Genomic DNA, 20,314 nt, shown 5'->3' with positions numbered 1-20,314 from the left:
TTACTAAGTTACCAACTTGAATATTGATCTAACAATCATCGCTTTTTGTTATGTCATGCCAGTTACGCTATCGTTTGCTTGAAAGGTATGAATTTCGAGTACTCAGGTCCGAGTCGAGTCTAACCCCTCGAGTACTCGAGTCCAAGAAAATGGACTCGCTGAAGCCCTAGATACCAAAGATCACTTTTGATGCCCTAAGAGATGGAATGTAAAGAGCTTGGATGCAGAAGATCAGTTGCTGTAATAACAGTGTTGTTTCGGGTAGCACCAGAGGGCAAGTTGACCACAGCAGCGAAACAGCTTTTTGCTGTCCAAAAGAACATGACGAAAGAGCTGGAGCCCTAACAGGAGCTGGAGATGGCTATAACTATAGCATCTAGGTCCCCTACTCTTGGATCCAGGATCAGAGTCACAAAACTGAGGCCTTGGACACAAGACATCTTGTTGCCATACCATAGAATTGATGAATGTTTCAATGTATGATCTACAGTAATCGCCGCTAGAATTTCAGGTCATTGATGTGGAGATTCCTGTCTTCGAACTACTGCCCTGACACTTAAAGTCTCGCAGAAGAGTGCCCCTACCTCGCTTTGACATGTTCATGAAGAGATGTGGTGAGTGAATAGAGACAAAGGAACTGTGTCACCAAGTGGATGGACATCCTTGTGTCATGGAGGAACTATCATGGGAAGACTTCAAGTAGCCCTGCTTTGTTAGAACCAGAGTGGATGTCAGAAGATCTTATGTCAGAACAACCTTGCTTGCTGTAGGGAGAGCAGGAGGGATCTTCTTGATCTTGTCCACCTTATCCTGAGGGACAAATGTTCTGCTATGGCATGTGTTGAAAATTGTTCCAGTGAAGTGGAGATGCTAAGAGGAGATTTGAAGATGATTCCCCCTGTAATGAAGAAACAGTGTGCAGGTAAACAGCCACGGACATGCTAATACTTGGAGCTCCAAGGTGACCATGAAGTCATGACTGTTGCTGATAGTATGCCATAATGTCATTTGAAGCCATGTCTCCTCACTTCCTCTGTCCTAAACGGATTTAAAAGGTGTTACCGTGAAGTGATTGTCCTAAATGGAAGAATAAAGAATTTCATTAAATCCCAAATCAAGACCTAGTGTATTCCATAACTGAGAACTGTCTATAGACCATCGACTCACATTAGAATCTAAATGCATCCATAAACTTTACTCTTCCTACTGTCCATGTCAAATGATTAATCTGTAAACAGCAAACCAAAATTATGGAAACTGAAAAAATATCTCTGGAAAACTATGTGTCTTCACTAAGTAGTGGTAAGGAAAAGAATGCATATTGTAAAGACATGGGGGATCACCCAGAGCATGCTGCACGCTTGTGGAAGGGCCCAATATGAATTGACTGTGTTTGGGTGAGGTGTTATGAGGCTGGGAACATAAAGGACACTGGTTTAATTTCATATCCACTTAGCATCAAATACTTCACAGAAATGAAATATGTGCGACAGAATAAGTTTAAGAAAAAAATTTGATTAATGTATCGGCAGTTTGTTTTACAACATGCAGATGACACGTGTTGTCCAAATAAACATCAATACTAGGGATCACTCTAAGAATGAGAACAGATGACAACTTTAATTACATGTTATATGTTTATAGTGTAACAGACCTTACCAGTATAATCATGTAGAGGTGGCAGGTCATCAAATGTATATATACTACTCAAAAGAAGTTAAGGGTCAAACGAAATGTGCACATCAAATTTAGAATAGGCAATTTTGAGACTATTAGGACAGGAAACTTTCTGTATGGGTGTTATTTGGACTGAAGACATCATAAGGTTTGGAGAAATGTTATCATTACCCGTTCCCTTAGGTAACTGTCAAATTTAACAGTAAATTCGGACTTCTTGATTTGAACCATGAACTCGGCCACACTAAACTGACCTCGTCCTCGAAACAACCATTATGCCACCTAATGCACACTTTACACGTGCTGTCCATGGATGTCATTTTATGAATGCAAATTTTCACAATAAAAAGACCAAGCATTTTCAAATCGGCCTCATTTGAAATTTGAAGATGGTCAGACGACAGCTCAGCATCCAAGACAGAGGAAGGGCAATAGGTTGGCTTCAAGATGGTCAGACTCAAAGAAGTGTTGCTAGGCGACTAAATGTAAGCCAGAGTGTTATTGGGAGACTTTGGCAGAGGTTCAGGACAACAAATGCTGTCCAGAATCGGTCCGTTCCGGAAGACCTCGATCAACAACAGCTCGATGATCGCTACTTGATGATGGTGGCTTTGCAACAGCGATTTGTGAACCCAAGACATCTTTGGGTTCAGCTGAGAGCTGGCCGGGGCACCAACGTATCCGATCAGACAGTTCGAAATCGTCTACATGTCCGAGGTTTGTGTTTTCGACGTCCTGCAGTCCGACCACCACTACTTGAGCGGCACAGAAGAGCTCGCTGAGATTGGTGCCGACGGCATGTTCGTTGGAACCGTGGCCAGTGGGCACAGACAATCTTTTCTGATGAATCCCGCTTCACACTTGATGGTTGTGCCCGTGTTTATCGTCGTCAACGAGAGAGGTATGCTGACTTAAACGTTGCCCAACGTTTACCTTTCGGAGGCTGAAGTGTGATGGTCTGGGCGGGTGTCTCAGTGCACCACAGAACTGCTCTCTACATCGTCAATGGGAATTTGACTGGTCTTCGATATCTCAACGAGATTATCCAACCTCTGGTAATGCCACTTCTTTGTCAACTTGGACCAGGGGCCTGGTTCCAGGATGACAACGCTTGACCCCATCGTGCCAGGGTGGTGACAGACTTTCTGCAACAGCAGAACGTTCAGCACATGGTGTGGCCTGCTTATTCACCCGACCTTTCACCAATTCAGCATGCCTGGGATGCGTTAGGACAAAGAATTCGAGCTTATCACGTCCCTGCCATCAACCTCCAGGAACTGGGTCGACTTATACTTATATTCCAAAATACTTGTGACCCTTAACTTCTTTTGAGGAATATATATGTGCATGAAGTCTTACTGCTTCATGCATACAGTACAAAAATATACAGCAAGTGGGATACTTCAATGATATTTTCATCTTCTAACTGTATGTTGTGCTTATTAACCACACATTAACCATTAAGACACACATGGCCGTGTCACATTTCACCATGTTATCGGATTCCCATTTTAACCTGGAATCTTAACTGTGAAACTGTCTTCTAGCTGCCCAACTCACCCTGGTGTTGATGGTAGGAATGGCTGTTTGTTCAAATGACTGCAGATCCACAGAATACTGGCCCACTCGGTACTCTCTTCTGCGGCCAGAAAATGTGTCACACTGCTCACTGCAAGTTCATTTTATGCTGTTTGATATCAAAGTATCAGAAATGACAGTAGTTTTTCACTAAAGTAGTTTCAGAAACTGAAAATGAATGTTTTTAGGCTGTTACTCTGTACCCCTAAAATTTACACAACTGCAAATAGCATATGTTGAAGCAGGATGTCTGCAACCCCCATCCTAGTTTTGCTTATGAGACGACCCCCCTCCAATCTGTTTGTTTGAGACTACCTAGCTAGCTACACCCTTAATAGTTTCAGTATTAAAGTTATTATTTTGTACGTCAGCTATCATTTATAATGAAGCTAAGTCTAATTTCAAAATGGGCATTTAAAAAGTGTCCTTTGTAATACAATATCATCGCACACTAATTTGCATAAAGCCATGGTCTGTTCCAAATAAGTTGCTTTGGACTTAGAAAACAACCCACATTGCTCATTTCTGCACTAATCTCTCCTCAGTAAAGTCCTTATTTTACGTTTCCTATCTCCCTACCACTGAGACTGTAGTTAGGCCGAACCTAGTTTAACAGGTATTTCACACTTTCACATATTAACTACATAAATTGTCGATATATATGTGAAAAAAGAAGAAGTTTTTTTTTTCTATTTCCAACAGTACTTTATTATTGTAATTCATATAATTGCAAGCCAATTCAAAAGCAAACACACAAAATGTATGATTATCTATCTCTAGGGCTAGCACTTCAGAGCCCTACACTAATCCCGTGATTCTGGTGATTGATATATATTTTTACGTCCCTTCCTAACAGTAGCGTAACAACCTACCTGACTCGGGCAAGGGGTCCTCTTGTACCATGTAACGGAACTACATCAAAACCAGTTCTCTTGCCATTAACGCGCACCTCTTCTGTGTAGAAGCCTTGAGTAGCAAGTCCTGCCTCAGTTAAAGATTTACAGGCCTTGTGAATTAAGGTGGTCTTGCCGATCCCTGTGAAGTAGCAACGCCAAATGAACAACACAGTGCTTGAACTATGTAAACTCCACACCTCAGACACCAATTCTTATATTCAGCCTATTTTGTTGCAAGTAATTTTTGCATCTAAATCAGTTTCTTCTATTGCTCTAGTATTTTAAGTCATTAGGATAGTAGTTTTGTAACTTATATCTTGCAGGCTTTTGGATTAGTCTACTTATAAATCAAATGGGGTTGGGTTAGTTCATGTTCTTGTCACTGTGTCCTGTTTCTTCTAACCATAACCTGTTTTGATTGGTTTGTATAAACTGTGCACTTTCATCTATCTATCAACACCACTTTTAGATGTCAGCTGATGATGTAACAGAGATCTGTACACATTAAGGTTAGCAATATATACAATAGCTAGCTTATATTTCAGCATTTGTATAATGATATATGTAGTCTATGCTATGTTTAATGACATTTAAGCACCATGAATATATTTTATCTTCGGTATGGTGAACATGTCATAGCTCTCATTTCAATAAGGCCAAGTAAACATCTTAAAATCATTCGTCTATCTTTCTGTGCGAATGTTTATTAAGTGAATGCATAACTTTAATAATTCTGTTACTATGAAAATCTCTGTACAGGAAAACACTGACAACCAACACAGACTGTCAGTATGTCAGGTGACTGCCCTTAGAGAACCAATACCCCAGTGTCACCCAGAGGGTATGTATGATTAATCTGCATGTTTGTCATATTTCTCTGTATATATATTGTAAACGTAGTAGTGGCGGAAACACACTGCTACTGGGGTGTGAGCCGACAGCTGTTTCTCTTTATTTGATGTAAATACTAAAGTACTGTCGGAATTAATTAGGTTGTTACTCTGTATCCCTAAAAGTTACACATTTACAAATAGCATGTCGAAATAACCCACTTCGGCCTAACTTGGCGTTCAGTGGGATGCGTTATAGGATATCCAGAAAAGCATTTTACTCGTAAAATCGGGCAAATCTTCGAACTACATTGTATTTCAAACACAAGCACGCACCCACTCACACACGCTATATATGTGTGTCGTGCGATAAATTTCGAGTCTGCTATTCACCTTCTTTCGATAAATTCTTTCATGACTTTGACAGAATGGACACTGCAATACGTCTCAGAATGTTCTAAGATTATGGCATGTCAGTTATCATTTTTAGTTCATTCGGGCTTCTTCTACCTGGTGTGCCTGTCAAAAATATATGTCTTGCCGTGGTTCCTGAAACTGCCATAGTTCACAGCTACTACAGTCACCTGTCACTGACTACCGGAGCCACGTGCATAAGTGAAAACAAACTGTCTCATGTGCACGCACGTATAAGGAAAGATAACTCTGTGTTTCAGATCTACTTCCGGGAAAATAATGAGAAGCTGTCAAATATCTTAACAAGATGTTTTTAGACATTAAATGCTGATCAAGGCACGCATCAGTTTGTGTTATACCATGTTTCATTAGATTCCCACCCTGACCAAAGTTTGAAATCGTTGCTATCAACTACGAACCATGGGGAATTCTGGAATCAAGCAACACATCGACACAGCACAGAAGACTGGAACTTGCCAGCTGTGTAAATTGGGACTGAAAGAGGTTCGTACTTAGTGTCTAGTGTCACAAGAGAACCGATTAATTGTCAGTGATTATCTGGTATATTGTGTGCTGATGTTATAAATGTTAAATGTAAACATAGCTGAAGACAACATCAGGATCCATGATGGATGAAGAGAATAGGAATGAAATGATAAATGCCATAACTTGTTGTTCACATTCTTAGCTATTGACAAGGTCAAATAGTCCTGAATTAAGATGTTATGTACAAAATCAATGACACCCCCTACCTCCCCAGAACAAAATGGATGACCTCCCCTTTAAAATCAATTTAGAATCTGCAAAGTTGTGTTTTACGTTGCATGTGACCTTTAAGGAAAAAGACCGCCTCCGCGGTGTAGTGGTTAGAGCGTCCGCCCGGAGAGCGGAAGGTCGCGGGTTCGATCCCCGACCGCGTCATACCAAAAGACTTTAAAATATGGTACTTGTTGGTCCCTGCCTGGCGCTCGGCATTAATGGGTACAACAAGGACTGGTCTGCTCGGAGTCAGTATAATGTATCTGAGTGGGGTATTCATGTTTCACTGCAGCATGATATCTCAGTGGGCAAGCACTATAAAACCAGCTTAAGTCTGGGCTAGTACAAGCAGCCGCACATACACATACACACGCATGCACGTCATCATATGAGCGAAATATTCTCAAGTACGACGTTAAAGTTAGTTAAACCCAATTTCACCTCACCTCACCTTTAGTTTAAGGCTTTAAGGCAAAATAGGTAAGGGGCATGCCTGTCTAAAAAATACCCCCTACATATTTCTCCCCTTCTCCTACTTATGTAAATCTTACCTGACCAACACCAGTTCAATTAAACATCACATCATGTCTAACTTAACACCCAAAATGAAATATCCCCAAATAAACCTATTTGTTCCTACTCTATTTCTTTCCCACCCACTGCTGTATCACTATCACTTCTTTCCCACCCACTGCTATCACTACTGGGTACTTGGACAACTGATAATTCCCGATGATGATTTGGTGATTTAACATCTGCTTTCCGACACAATGCGTATGTCGCACACGGAATTCCCTACCCACGTAGACTTATATAGCCAGCACACAGACCATGTGACTCGGAAAACGGATACAGCCAATGCCCACGCCCTTACATCGAAGCTTCTCAAAATGGCTGCCATCTAGCTAAGCATGTAAGAAGTGTGACATTGTCACGTCTTCCCAGCCTCAAGGCTCACATGGGCATAAGCTTCAACAAACTCCCCAGCTTTTGACTGCAAAGGTAGGTACAACATCCTCCGTCCGCGCAAGTCCCTTTAACTACCCCACCCACTATGTATTTCAACTTTATAATCATGATAATAATTTAACCCCCAATCCCAAGAAAACCACCCATAGAAAAGTCTGCCAGTGTGTACTGATGTGTGCTGTAGGATTTACAGTGCATTTCTGCATCTCCGGATGGCTGCAAATGGTAACCCATTTTTAGATATGATACAGTTTAATATATAATATAATTTCCAAATACATGTACTTCATTTTATAGACAGTGAAGGATTCAAGATTCAAAACAAAACCTTTTGGGGATTTTTTTGAGGCTGTCATCATCACAATCATGTTTTCAGTAAAAAATGTGTGATTTTATATCCTGTATTTCAACTTTTCGATTTCAGTTTCCAGAGGATCTCCAGGCACTGACTGGTAATCTTCGCACCTTAGACCTGTCAGAGAATAAGATCCAGTTGCTGCCACAGCTTATTGGCAGATACAGTCATCTAAAGAGTCTTAACCTGAGCAACAACAAATTAGGTTGGCTTCATTGATTAACATAATTCATGGTTGTATCATGTATGAAGCATGTTAACATGATTGAGCAGATTAGTACCTTAGAAGGCAAGCTATGGCTTATGTGTGTATTTTATAGTACCAGGTGGATTCAGACATGGAAACTATTGTTAGACAGAGATCATGGACTGAAGTAAGTGCCAAAAGGTTGATATGGTGAATAAATTTTGCAAACATGGACATAATTGATTTCTGTTGACACATATCAATTATCATACTGACTTTGAAAATGACTCCTGATTTTTGTGCACTCATTGTCCATTCCACTAAATTAGGTACCCTGGTATCTATCTCCACCACTGCTTTGTTGTACATTGAGTCACAGCCATTTTAACATTTAGCTTGCTATAATAATGCTATGATTTACATGATTGGAACTATCGTTAGTACATGTATTTGTCTATTGTGTACTGTCTTAGTAGAACCTTGGAAAACCCCTCTTGGTCTTGACACTTTTCTACATTAAAACCCCAATAAGTTCTTGTTTCTTAGTCTTTAGATTCTTTGTGAACTCTTTTACTTGAAATGCAACAGCACCACATTTGTAATTTGAATATAGTCATGATAGGTCTAAGGCAAATGCTAATTCAGATGAGTACCCTCTGAATTATATGTTCAGTATGGACTGGGAATATCTGTGCTATGTTAGTGACAAGAGATTGAGATGATGATATGGCAGTGCTTGTAATAGATGCATTCTTGTATTCACTCTGTACGATCAACTATAATGAGCACCTCACATAAGTTATTACTATTAGGAATAACAGAATAGGCCATGAGTACCCATGCTTGTCATAAGCATAAGTGCTAACTGTTGAGCACAGTAAGGTAACAGTCAGTAGCTGATTGTGTTTAACTGTACTCCTGTAGTGTGGACCATGCCATGAATGACTGGTGAGCCAGGATTTACAGCTGAAACATCACTATCTGTAGCCTGAAACAACAATCACTGATCTGAAACATCACTATCTGTAGCCTGAAACAACAATCACTGATCTGAAACATCACTATCTGTAGCCTGAAACAACAATCACTGATCTGAAACATCACTATCTGTAGCCTGAAACAACAATCACTGATCTGAAACATCACTATCTGTAGCCTGAAACAACAATCACTGATCTGAAACATCACTATCTGTAGCCTGAAACAACAATCACTGATCTGAAACATCACTATCTGTAGCCTGTAACAACAATCACTGATCTGAAACATCACTATCTGTAGCCTGAAACAACAATCACTGATCTGAAACATCACTATCTGTAGCCTGAAACAACAATCACTGATCTGAAACATCACTATCTGTAGCCTGTAACAACAATCACTGATCTGAAACATCACTATCTGTAGCCTGAAACAACAATCACTGATCTGAAACATCACTATCTGTAGCCTGTAACAACAATCACTGATCTGAAACATCACTATCTGTAGCCTGAAACAACAATCACTGATCTGAAACATCACTATCTGTAGCCTGTAACAACAATCACTGATCTGAAACATCACTATCTGTAGCCTGAAACAACAATCACTGATCTGAAACATCACTATCTGTAGCCTGAAACAACAATCACTGATCTGAAACATCACTATCTGTAGCCTGAAACAACAATCACTGATCTGAAACATCACTATCTGTAGCCTGAAACAACAATCACTGATCTGAAACATCACTATCTGTAGCCTGTAACAACAATCACTGATCTGAAACATCACTATCTGTAGCCTGAAACAACAATCACTGATCTGAAACATCACTATCTGTAGCCTGAAACAACAATCACTGATCTGAAACATCACTATCTGTAGCCTGAAACAACAATCACTGATCTGAAACATCACTATCTGTAGCCTGTAACAACAATCACTGATCTGAAACATCACTATCTGTAGCCTGAAACAACAATCACTGATCTGAAACATCACTATCTGTAGCCTGAAACAACAATCACTCATCTTCATTCCAGGTTCACTTCCAGAGGACATTGGAAAACTGAAGAAATTGGAAACTCTGAATCTTGAACATAACAGCATTGCTACACTTCCAGCTACAGTGAAAAACCTGTCAAACTTACGCAATATTAACCTGTCTGGAAATGGCCTTAGACAGTTTCCCACTCAGCTGGGTGGTTTAAAAAACTTAGATGGTGTTGATCTCTCTCGGAACTCAATAACGGAAATACCAGAATGTGTCAGTGCAATACAAGCAATTGAAATCAACCTTAATCAAAACCAGGTGAGTTGTCAATTTTGTTTTATGAAAAGTTTTGAAGAATATACATAAACAAATATAAATATAAATAATGAATACATACATGAAATACAGGACATAATCACTGTGAACATTGTTGATGATGTGGAAATATCTTTCATCACAGAAATTGTTTTTGCTGATGAGGTGATAGTCAACATAGAGTAGTCAGAAGCAGAAAAATATTATTCTGCCCTCTCACATCACCCAGACTTCATTACACTGACACACTTTCCTTGTTGACACAAAGGGGTCTTGATGGATCCTGCTATGGGTGTAACTTTAGCATTCTTGGCGTCCTCGGAAACAAAGGCTTTCTTAGGGTTTATAATACATTTAGAAAAAACGGTGCCTTCTCTGTTCTGTGTTCAGTCCCCATAGAGTGGTCCATGGTCACTGTACCTAAGGTGATGCTGGTAACGCACGTTACCGAGGATGTCGGTAACTCAAAGTCTAAATGTCTGGATGCCCATTGTCCATTATGCTGAGAGCTTTTTCTCTGTCCCTCCTCATTTCGGACATTTGACATGTTGATTTCGTTGCAATATTGACGTTTAAAATACATTTTACATCGTGCATTTATTGGGTAGGGCTGAATATATAAAGCTATATAGTCTGTCAACCTAACTTTAGGGACTGCATATTTTGCACCTGCAGGTGTCTGTCACCTGTTAGACATTACATCAATTGAACCCGTGCCCAGACTGAGTTGATCAAAACAATCAGGAGAAAATAAAGATAGTTATATAGGTTACTTTTTTAATAGGCGATCACCGTGATATTGATAATAGGTTCCTGATCGATGTCACGGAGAAACATGATCATACATGCAAACACTTTTACACTGAAACGAATAACAAAACAAAATATTGCCAAAATATGCAGTCCCTAAAGTTAAGTTGACAGACTATTAAGCTTTATGAATTCAGCTCAACCCAATAAATGCACGATGTAAAAGGTATTTTAAATGTCTACATTGCAACGAAATCAACATGCCAAATGTCCGAAATGAGGAGGGACACAGAAAAAGCTTTCAGCGTAATGGACAATGGGCACACACATCTAAATCCGTTCAAGTTCAATGAAACGCCACATAAATAGTGTGATTAAACACACCCTGCTTCAAGACAAGCAACAACTCTCCGGCACACAGAAAAAGTTGCTCATACTGTTAATGTAGCAGCAGTACACATCTGTGTAAAACATAAGAACTGATATTTGTGTCTCCTTTGTGTTTAAACATAACTCGACAAATTCTGTTTACTGACTAAAGCAAGACAGTATGCATTACCAGCATCATTCATTGCACGTTACCGACATCCAGACTTTGAGTTACCGACATCCTTGCATGATTTTAAAAATGCTTATTCTTCATCACATAGGTATTAATAAGCAAATTCAGTGAATTGAATGTATACTGAAAGGCAAAAGAAACGTCGTAATATTAGAAATGACATTTGAGTATCAATGGAGTATTTGAACCTATTTTTTTAAATATACGCCAGAAGTCAAGTTTGAGGAAACATGAATCGTGGTCGTATAGCCTGCATTGCCCAATAAAGTATTGTTTGAGATTGAAGTTAGAAATGTTTTTGTTTTTTGGAGAGGGAAAGTTCCTACAAACATAACATTGAAATCGAGATGCACGTGCATCATAAATGCATTCAGGCATAAATTGCCGGCTTGAATGGCAATCGTTCACTTGTTTTCTGAACAGAGCAGCTATGACTAGGTTAACGAGAGATCAACCACAACAAGCTATTGGACGTCTGCACTCAGGTCAACATGCTCGAGTCATTACTAATGACTTCAGTTGCAGCGTACGAACGATAGAACGTCTTAGAGTGCGATACAACGCCACCAGCAGCACTGATGACCGTCCAACACGTCGCCAGGACCATCATATCGTCCATCAACACGTGCAAGACCTATTCGCAAGGGCCAGAGAAACAGCTTGGGTGACCATAGGAAACCACCAGCGACCAGTCAGTGACCTACCATTCAGCGACGTCTCCAAGCCAGGAACCTGTTTTGTCGATGTCCTGCCAGGAGACCCATATTCGCCCAATGTCATCGCCGGGAACGTATCCAAGTGGACACAACGGCGGCAAAACTGTCGTGGGGGACAATGGAGAAGGGTTATCTTCTCTGATGAAAGTCGGTACTGCATTTCAGTGGTGTATTATTTTTTAAAAATAGGTTCAAATGTTCCATTGATATATTTCCAATATTACGACATTTCTTTTGCCTTTCAGTATATTTCCACCATCAAAGTTTATCAGTCTGCTAAATAATGTTGATTGTATACACGTGGAAGGCTGCTAATTCGAGGGGAATAATCGCCAAGCGATCTTATTTGCCGACATGTTGGGATGCTGGTAACGTGTGTGACCAGCATCACCTTAGGTACAGTGATGGTGAACAATTCCTTCTGCAGAGTTGCATTCATTGTCAGGATCGCCTGTTTCAAATACACAGAATCAACCCGGATCATAGACTCTGTTTCCACTCATGTGTTTCACAGTTGTGGAAATATCTAGGACAGGAGTAATTTTGTACTTTCCTCCAACATCACTGTGAAATACTGATATACCAATCCAAGCTCAACTTCAACAACACACTTACCATACTGACTCCTACCAAGCATGGAGGCATTAGATAACTGTGTTTCAGTCAAGCTCAAGTGCAGAGTTGTGTACCTTGGCCTGCGTCAAACCCGTCATCATCACATAGTGCTTCCCTTTCACAACACTGCATGTTTGTTATTTAACACCACCCTCATCAGTATTCCATCTGTGTGGTAGCAACCTGTACGTGTTCACATTTTCACCTGACAGTTTGCTGATTGATATTGTGAGCACAAGGGATATTGTCATGAGGAATGAGGACACGCTGTCAACCATGCCACCCCATTCCTAATGCAGGGGATAAGGACACGCTGTAGGGCAAGTCACCCCATTCCTAAAGTCCCCCTTGACAACAGCATACATTGGTGGGGATCAGTTGTAACTCAGAATACCCAAAGAGTTCCTCCTTCAACATGGTAACATGGTAATACTAAAAACTAGATACTGTTCAAAGTGATGGACTCTCTATCAATGCATCTCCCTGCTCTGTTGTCGCAGGTGTCTCGCCTTCCTGAAGCATTAGCCGACTGCCCCCGCCTCAAGGTGCTCCGACTGGAAGAAAACTGTCTGGAGATCTTGGCATTTACTCCGAAGATAATGAAGTCTTCCAAAATTGCACTGTTTGCTATTGATGGCAATGTATTTGACATGAAGGCCTTCCACAACTTAGAGGGTTATGATGAAGTAAGTCTGTCTGTCTGTGTCTGTCTGTCTGTCTCTGTGTGTGTGTCTGTCTGTCTGTGTCTGTCTGTTATATATACTGAGGGGAACAAAGGGAACACCACTTCATTGCGGTGTTCCTCTATCTACTCTCAGATTCTCACCCACAGTGCAGTACAAAGTTTGTGAAAAAACCTGGAAAAGAATAAAGGAACACTTGTGCTGTCATGTGTTCCCTTATTTGTTTTCCTCAGTATATATATCTGAAACATCATCAGTGTTCTTCACAAGTCTGTAATACTCTGATCATGGTTAAAATGCATATGAAAATGATTATTTGAGGTTAGAGTGTAAATATTTTTACCATGCGTTGTTAAATGTTTAGTTTGACATAAGCTAGATTTGAGTTTGATTTAAGAGATTTTTTATGACATGTTATTCAAATATATAGCTAAAATACATGGAATTATCATGAAACGGCCCTCCCATTATCAGAAATTTGCAGGCCACTGCAAATGATATTGGACCGCTCAACCTTAACAACAGGCCACTATCAGTTCTGTTGTCAAGTGACATCATAGTGGGTGCGTGGGCTTACGGTTCATTCGACATTGGTTTTGGACTGGCAGATATTCTGGGGCAAACAAGTCAAAGCAACCCGAATTCCCGCTTTAAATAGCGGTAATATTGGCTTTCTTGCTGGTGTTAACCTCAACAATTGCACTATTAACGTTGTTGTTGGACCAAAACCGAACACTGACATAGTTTGACATGTTGCAGGCTATGGTCTTGTCAAAGGCCAAGGTTGAACATCGTCACTTTCTGTTGTGACGTCACTTGAATTGTTCGATGACGTAATTGCATTCAGGCAGTAAACCCTGTCAGAAGTTGGTTTTGAGTAAACTTACAGTCAAATTCCTTCATTGTTTCCTTTTTCTTTTCAACACAAATTCCATGTATTTTAGCAATAATAACGGTATTGCTATATTTAAGGGCATTATCATTTGCAGAAGCCCTTGGTCTTTTTCAACTGCCCTCCTTCATCGGGCAGTTAATGGAAGACCTCAGGCTTCTGCAATTGATAATGCCCTAAAAAATAGCATTACCCTTATAGCATTGATCAGTGTTTGAAACGATATTAATACTTATGTGTTCATGAAATATAGGCTGCTGTCATCAGTGATATGTTAAATTTCAAAACACATTATATAAAGTACGTATTTAACCCAGGTTTTCTTTTTATTATTGCCCCGTTGGATCATGACATGCTCACCTTTTCACAAACACATGGCATTATCATGATTTTATGGTGTTACTTATGCATTTAGAATAAATTTCTTATGTTTATGGCTAAGATTTTCTGGCTTTTATTCACACGTACTTTGATTTGTTTTCAGTATATGGACAGATACACAGCAACAAAGAAGAAGTTCAACTGATGTCATAATCCCTGGTGCTGGGGGAATGTTACAACCCTTCCATTGGTGCATTGTGACACTTACACAAAAATAAAACATACTGGATTACTCAAGGTCAAATGGCGATTGAACTATGAAAATATATATATATATATAACTCGCCAATTCTGGCCAATATGAGTCCACAAATAAAATATTTCATTTTCACAGATAGCAGGTTACATGTTTTCACAATCAATATATTTTAATTTGTTTTTATGCTATATCAACCATCATGAATACAAATTTTCCTAAAAGTAAATGAAAAATGGTAATGCTAAGCCTAATTAACCTATTTTAGTTTAATGTTCTGCAAAATATGTATTTGAAAGAATTGTTTTTAAGTAATTAACATCAAAACAGTTATAACATCAATCATAACAATATGATGACCAAGAAAATCTGAAAACAAACCCTAAAATTGGTCTGTACATGTATGAACCCATTGTAGGCCTTTTTAATAATGAGTTTGCAGGGTTAAGAAAATATATGCATTGCATTTGTAGAATGTGGTAGACTGTAAAACGAAATTTTCTGATTTTGATATTTGGCTCTGGTCAGTTGAGTCCATAAACCAAAAAACTAAAACTAGAGTGTCCCCCAAGTTTATGTACTGCTGCAGCAGATCCTGATGTCAGGAGTATTACTCAGTGTCTTTCTTTGCTTTAACACATGTGTATCCTACTGTTGTTTTCATGTGTCGGTTACAAGTACCAGATACATAAAAACCTGTTGATAAGAGGTAAACACTGAATTTTTGAAAACCCCTTTTTTTGTAACAGCTGTTCAACACTCTCTTTACAGATGAATCAGTGTATATGCTGTAGTATTGAATTAAGAAATACACTTCGCTCTACCACCATGTATAGTGTGCGCCCTGAACTATTATAGTTAAAAGCACTAACGAGGGCGCTTGCGTTACACTATAATAGTTCAGGGCAAAAAGTGTTTTTTTACACACTATATGGTGGTAAAGCGGTGTATTTCTTTCTAAGATGCCAAATTTAATACTTTCTAAAGATAATTACGATTAATTTAAGGCAGAAAACAAACGGCGTTGTCGGTGACCTAAATTAAGAATCCTCGCACAGGGCTAACTGGCACGCTGTTCTATTGATGTGTCTGCCCCCTACGTTAAGACTAACGTTACCAGAAAAAACAAATGATAACAGTTTGATGGCGGTTTACGTTCGATTAAATATCTTCTCTGAATTATTTTAATTACATCTGTCATTAACGTAAACCATATGGGGCAATATGAGCGGTGCATTTCTACTACCCGCGTAAGTTTAGATCAGTACATCCAGAGGAAGTTGAGTAGTCATCGCGACATTCCACAATTGCATTGTGGGAATGTAAACATTACTGAACGTTACTGTGTCGCTGAAAACTTGTGAGTCGAAATGACACATTTTAACCGTCGTAAAACATAAACGTAATGTTTCCACCAGTGATGTTAGCTGCGTGAAGCAACAGCAAACCAAGAAACTGAATGCAACGGTGTAGTTTACTGTAGGAGGCCGTACGAGGCGATGACAACTGACATGCATCGTGACGTCGCTTACATTGTGATGTAATGTAAAATGGTTCGATTACGAGGGGGCACACTAGAATGGCGCAGTGACGGGGAAACGTCATTCAATTGTTACGTCATCAAAAACTATACCTTTATTGTCTGATAATGTATTTTTTTTTGGATTGTTCTAACCGCTAGGCATCTTAGAAACAGAGATAATCAAGGACATCCTCTGTATATCCTGACCTAGCATTTTGGTAAATGTGAAGTTGATATTTTTGGTTTCAGATTTACATTTTCTATGCATATGATGCTCTAGCTGGGTTTTCTGGGTTAGGATAGGCCGCCAGCAGCCTATGCTGGTTGTACCGTGGGGTTTCCGGGTTAGGATAGGCCCCCAGCAGCCTATGCTGGTTGTACCGTGGCGTTTCCGGGTTAGGATAGGCCCCCATCAGTAAATGCTGGTTGTACCGTGGGGTTTCCAGGTTAGGATAGGCCTCCAGCAGTCAATGCTGGTTGTACCGTGGGGTTTCCGGGTTAGGATAGGCCCCCAGCAGTCAATGCTGGTTGTACCGTGGGGTTTCCGGGTTAGGATAGGCCCCCAGCAGTCAATGTTGGTTGTACCGTGGGGTTTCCGGGTTAGGATAGGCCCCCAGCAGCCTATGCTGGTTGTACCGTGGGGTTTCCGGGTTAGGATAGGCTCCCAGCAGCCTATGCTGGTTGTACCGTGGGGTTTCCGGGTTAGGATAGGCCCCAGGCAGCCTATGCTGGTTGTACCGTGGGGTTTCCGGGTTAGGATAGGCCCCCAGCAGTCAATGCTGGTTGTACCGTGGGGTTTCCCGGTTAGGATAGGCCCCCAGCAGTCAATGCTGGTTGTACTGTGGGGTTTCCCGGTTAGGATAGGTCCCCAGCAGCCTATGCTGGTTGTACCGTGGGGTTTCCGGGTTAGGACAGGCCCCCAGCAGCCTATGCTGGTTGTACCGTGGGGTTTCCGGGTTAGGATAGGCCCCCAGCAGTCAATGCTGGTTGAACTGGGGGCAGTCTATGCTGGTTGTACTGTGGGGTTTCCGGGTTAGGATAGGTCCCCAGCAGTCTATGCTGGTTGTACCGTGGGGTTTCCGGATCAGGATAGGCCCCCAGCAGTCTATGCTGGTTATAGGAAGTTATCAAACGAACTGGGCAGTCAGGCTCGGTGTATGAAACTTTGAAGAGAAATACATGTGTTTAATCATTTCATCTTGATTATTGTCAGTAAGGATAGAGTAAAAAGGATAAAAAATGAAATTTTGGAAGGAGTGATGAAAAAACCCTATAACTTTGTGTCTAAACTTCTGTACAAACACTGCACATCTAAATGAGAGAAACTTGTACATGTGACCTGGTTGTTGTTCCCATCTGTATCTGTTCCTCACAGGCATCATGTTACCACACTTATTACTTCAAATGCTTCCTGCTTCAACAATGTGCCCAGTTGAGACAAAACTAGCACTGATAAATAGCATGAAAGGCATTTTAGAAGATGATATTTGATGAACATAGAGATTTTTTCTGGGTTACATCTTCTTTTTATTCTATAACTCAGAAAAAATCTCTATGTTGATAAATAGCACTTGTTTCATATACTTGAAACCAAAATAAGTCAACAATAGTAAACCACAATTTAATGATTGTTATATTTTTATCCCAATGTTAGTTAGAAAAGTATCTCACGGACTGACATGGAGCTGCAATGTGGGACGTGACCTGTATTGTGTAAGCCATCAAGTAAGGAAGGCATGTTATTTGTAGGTACTTGGGGACAAGTAAGTGACTTTGTGGGCTCTTGCTTGGGGTCTCGCTTTATTGTGTCATCACAACCAAGTGGTGCCAAATGTTGGCTCATATTATATCAAATACTGACTAGTCCTACCCTGACAAAACACAAAGAAACAATAACAGCACTTAATGTATCAAAAAAGATAATATATTGCTTTCAGGTATAGTATGGAATCTTTTAATTACCCCCTCACATGTAGCATTAGGTGAGATTTCCTAGTTCCTCTGCAAGGTTATGGAGAAGTGTTACATGTGACAGACCCATGGGACTGGTAGGGAAAGACAAACTGTACAGGTTATAGGTCATTATTTACACATTCAACGTGTTAAGTAGTAGTTTCGCTAAGGCAGGAAATTGTTTAAAATTCATAGTTGAGTGTAGTACCTGCGTCATATTTTGGCAGGAAATAAAGCTGTTACAGGTTGAGTTGCTGTGTATTTCAATATCTCTAACTGTGTATTGAAAAAATCTTACTGATGTTTTATTTCATGAATGACAATTATTACTTATTTATTAAGTTGCTTTGTTGATATTTATTATATTTTCACCATATTGTCTTTTGTTGCCTTATGAAGATATATGTTGAAGAAATGTTATAACATTATAGATATTGTCTGGTCCACGATACACATGTTCATCCTGTGCTACACTACTGGTTATTCCTTGGATGTTGTAGAATATCATGAATACATTACACATCAGTTTAGATTTCCTCATACATTTTCTGGGATCGGGTGGTCAGGCTCGCTGACTTGGTTGACACATCATCATATCCCATTTGTGTAGATCGAAGCTCATCCTGTCGATCACTCGATTGTCTGGTCCAGACTCGATTATTTACAGACTGCCGCCATATAGCTGGAATATTGCTCATTGTGGTGTAAAACTAAACTCATTCACTCATACATTTTCACTGCTGTTTACTGTTTAAATGAGTGCATTTAGTGAAATTTATATTCAGTCAAAATAATGACTACTCAATGATCATGCTGGCCATGTGGTACAGGTGTTCCTATTGGCTGTGTTAGGGTTCTCAGTAGTGACGGATCAGATGGACCTGGGTTCAAATCCCAGATAGCTATCTCTATTATCTTTGATTTATCTGTACTATACCCATATCCATGTTTCTTTTTCATTACTGAAACCAATTACACTCAGGCTTTTCCTCATAAACTGACAAGCTGTTAATTGACTCAAGTAACGTTCAAGCAGCATTGAACCAACAATGGCCATGTTGCTTGCATGTTATCTTAGGGACCGTTCATAATTTATGGCTAGGGGGGTGATGATGATTTTTTAAAGGGGGACCCATTTTGTTCTGGGGAGCTAGGGGGTCAGCAATTTTGTACACACGTACTAGGGGTCAGCAATTTTGTACATAAAAATATGTTTAAATTACGCTTAGAAATCAAGGGAGGGGTCATTGATTTTGTACATGACATGCAGGGGTCACTTATTTTGTGCATATATTTTTAGGGGGGGGGGGCATTCACATTGTACATGCTTCTCCATAAAAATCATCATCACCCCCCCTAGCCATAAATTATGAACGGTCTCTTACAGAACCATTTGCACAATGACTAGGACAAAGTTGACATTCCTGGAAGCATTCAGTCATCAGGGGCATACAGGGTTGTGTTGCATCATTATCAGACCTCTGTTGCCTTTGTAGGCATCATAAGTGTTCTATATATTCCAAATGATTTGCTCAACATTATACATGTAGTAACATGCACTAGTGTTTGTGTTTTGAAGAGGCGTCGTGTTGTATGTAAGGCATAGTCTCCAGACATCCTTTCGGTCCAGGAACTAGGGTTTGGGTAAACCAAGTTGCAAATAAGTGGCAATACCTCTTCCATCTTCAGTAGGATATTTTGGGGTTGTAAGGAGATAAAGCCATGGATTTTCATGGATGACAGGGTAAATATTGTACATTTACCTACGTAAGAGTTCTAATATGTCATTTTATGAGTTAATATCAATTAAAAAGTAACTTCGAAACATCACAAAGAAAGAGTAAAGAAGTTGTTTTCAATCAATAATAGATTTAAAATTGAGTGGAGTTAGAAAGTATTTAAGAAAAGAAACATGAACTTTCCAATGACAGATAACATTTTTTCAAAGGTTGCTATTGGGCACCAGACAGATAATGTTGGTGTGCTCTTGTGAAGTTAAGTGTGCCCATACCTCTTGATGATCCAGACTTAAACATAACAATAATGTCATTTTAATTTATTGTTAATAAATCAGTAAACACCATAT

The 20,314-nt window shown here is 39.8% G+C and overlaps 2 protein-coding genes and 1 long non-coding RNA gene across 5 annotated transcripts in view; 2 read left to right on the top strand and 1 right to left on the bottom strand.

The window, feature by feature from the left end:
* Positions 1–5,621, bottom strand: part of LOC124286629 (cancer-related nucleoside-triphosphatase-like) — a 43,982-nt gene extending 38,361 nt beyond the window's left edge. The window contains exons 1-3 of the mRNA XM_046723013.1: positions 5,492–5,621; positions 4,128–4,290; positions 3,238–3,346 (exon numbers count right to left, since the gene is read on the bottom strand). Of these exons, the coding sequence (XP_046578969.1) occupies positions 3,238–3,346; positions 4,128–4,290; positions 5,492–5,543 (324 nt within the window). The 5' untranslated portion in view covers positions 5,544–5,621. The remainder of the gene's footprint in view (positions 1–3,237; positions 3,347–4,127; positions 4,291–5,491) is intronic.
* A 44-nt stretch (positions 5,622–5,665) lies between these two features.
* Positions 5,666–14,888, top strand: LOC124286626 (leucine-rich repeat-containing protein 57-like). The gene is made up of 5 exons (XM_046723011.1): positions 5,666–5,899; positions 7,548–7,683; positions 9,693–9,961; positions 13,102–13,287; positions 14,661–14,888. The coding sequence occupies exons 1-5, from the start codon at positions 5,816–5,818 to the stop codon at positions 14,700–14,702; spliced, it is 717 nt and encodes a 238-aa protein (XP_046578967.1). The 5' UTR covers positions 5,666–5,815; the 3' UTR covers positions 14,703–14,888.
* Positions 14,889–16,443: 1,555 nt separating this feature from the next.
* Positions 16,444–19,164, top strand: LOC124286627. Of its 3 annotated transcripts, none has more exons than XR_006901083.1 (2): positions 16,444–16,649; positions 18,010–19,164. It is a non-coding gene; the product is annotated as an uncharacterized LOC124286627 (long non-coding RNA). The 3 variants fall into 3 exon arrangements; XR_006901082.1 differs by lacking the exon at positions 16,444–16,649 and adding an exon at positions 16,919–17,159; XR_006901084.1 differs by lacking the exon at positions 16,444–16,649 and adding an exon at positions 16,919–17,210.
* Positions 19,165–20,314: the final 1,150 nt, after the last annotated feature.

The sequence above is a fragment of the Haliotis rubra genome, unplaced genomic scaffold (assembly GCF_003918875.1).
Source record: "Haliotis rubra isolate DU_JTF1 unplaced genomic scaffold, ASM391887v1 Scf388, whole genome shotgun sequence".
Classification (NCBI taxonomy): domain Eukaryota; kingdom Metazoa; phylum Mollusca; class Gastropoda; order Lepetellida; family Haliotidae; genus Haliotis; species Haliotis rubra.
The sequence above is the reverse complement of the archived record's forward strand: the minus strand, read 5'-3'. Positions and strand labels throughout refer to the sequence as shown.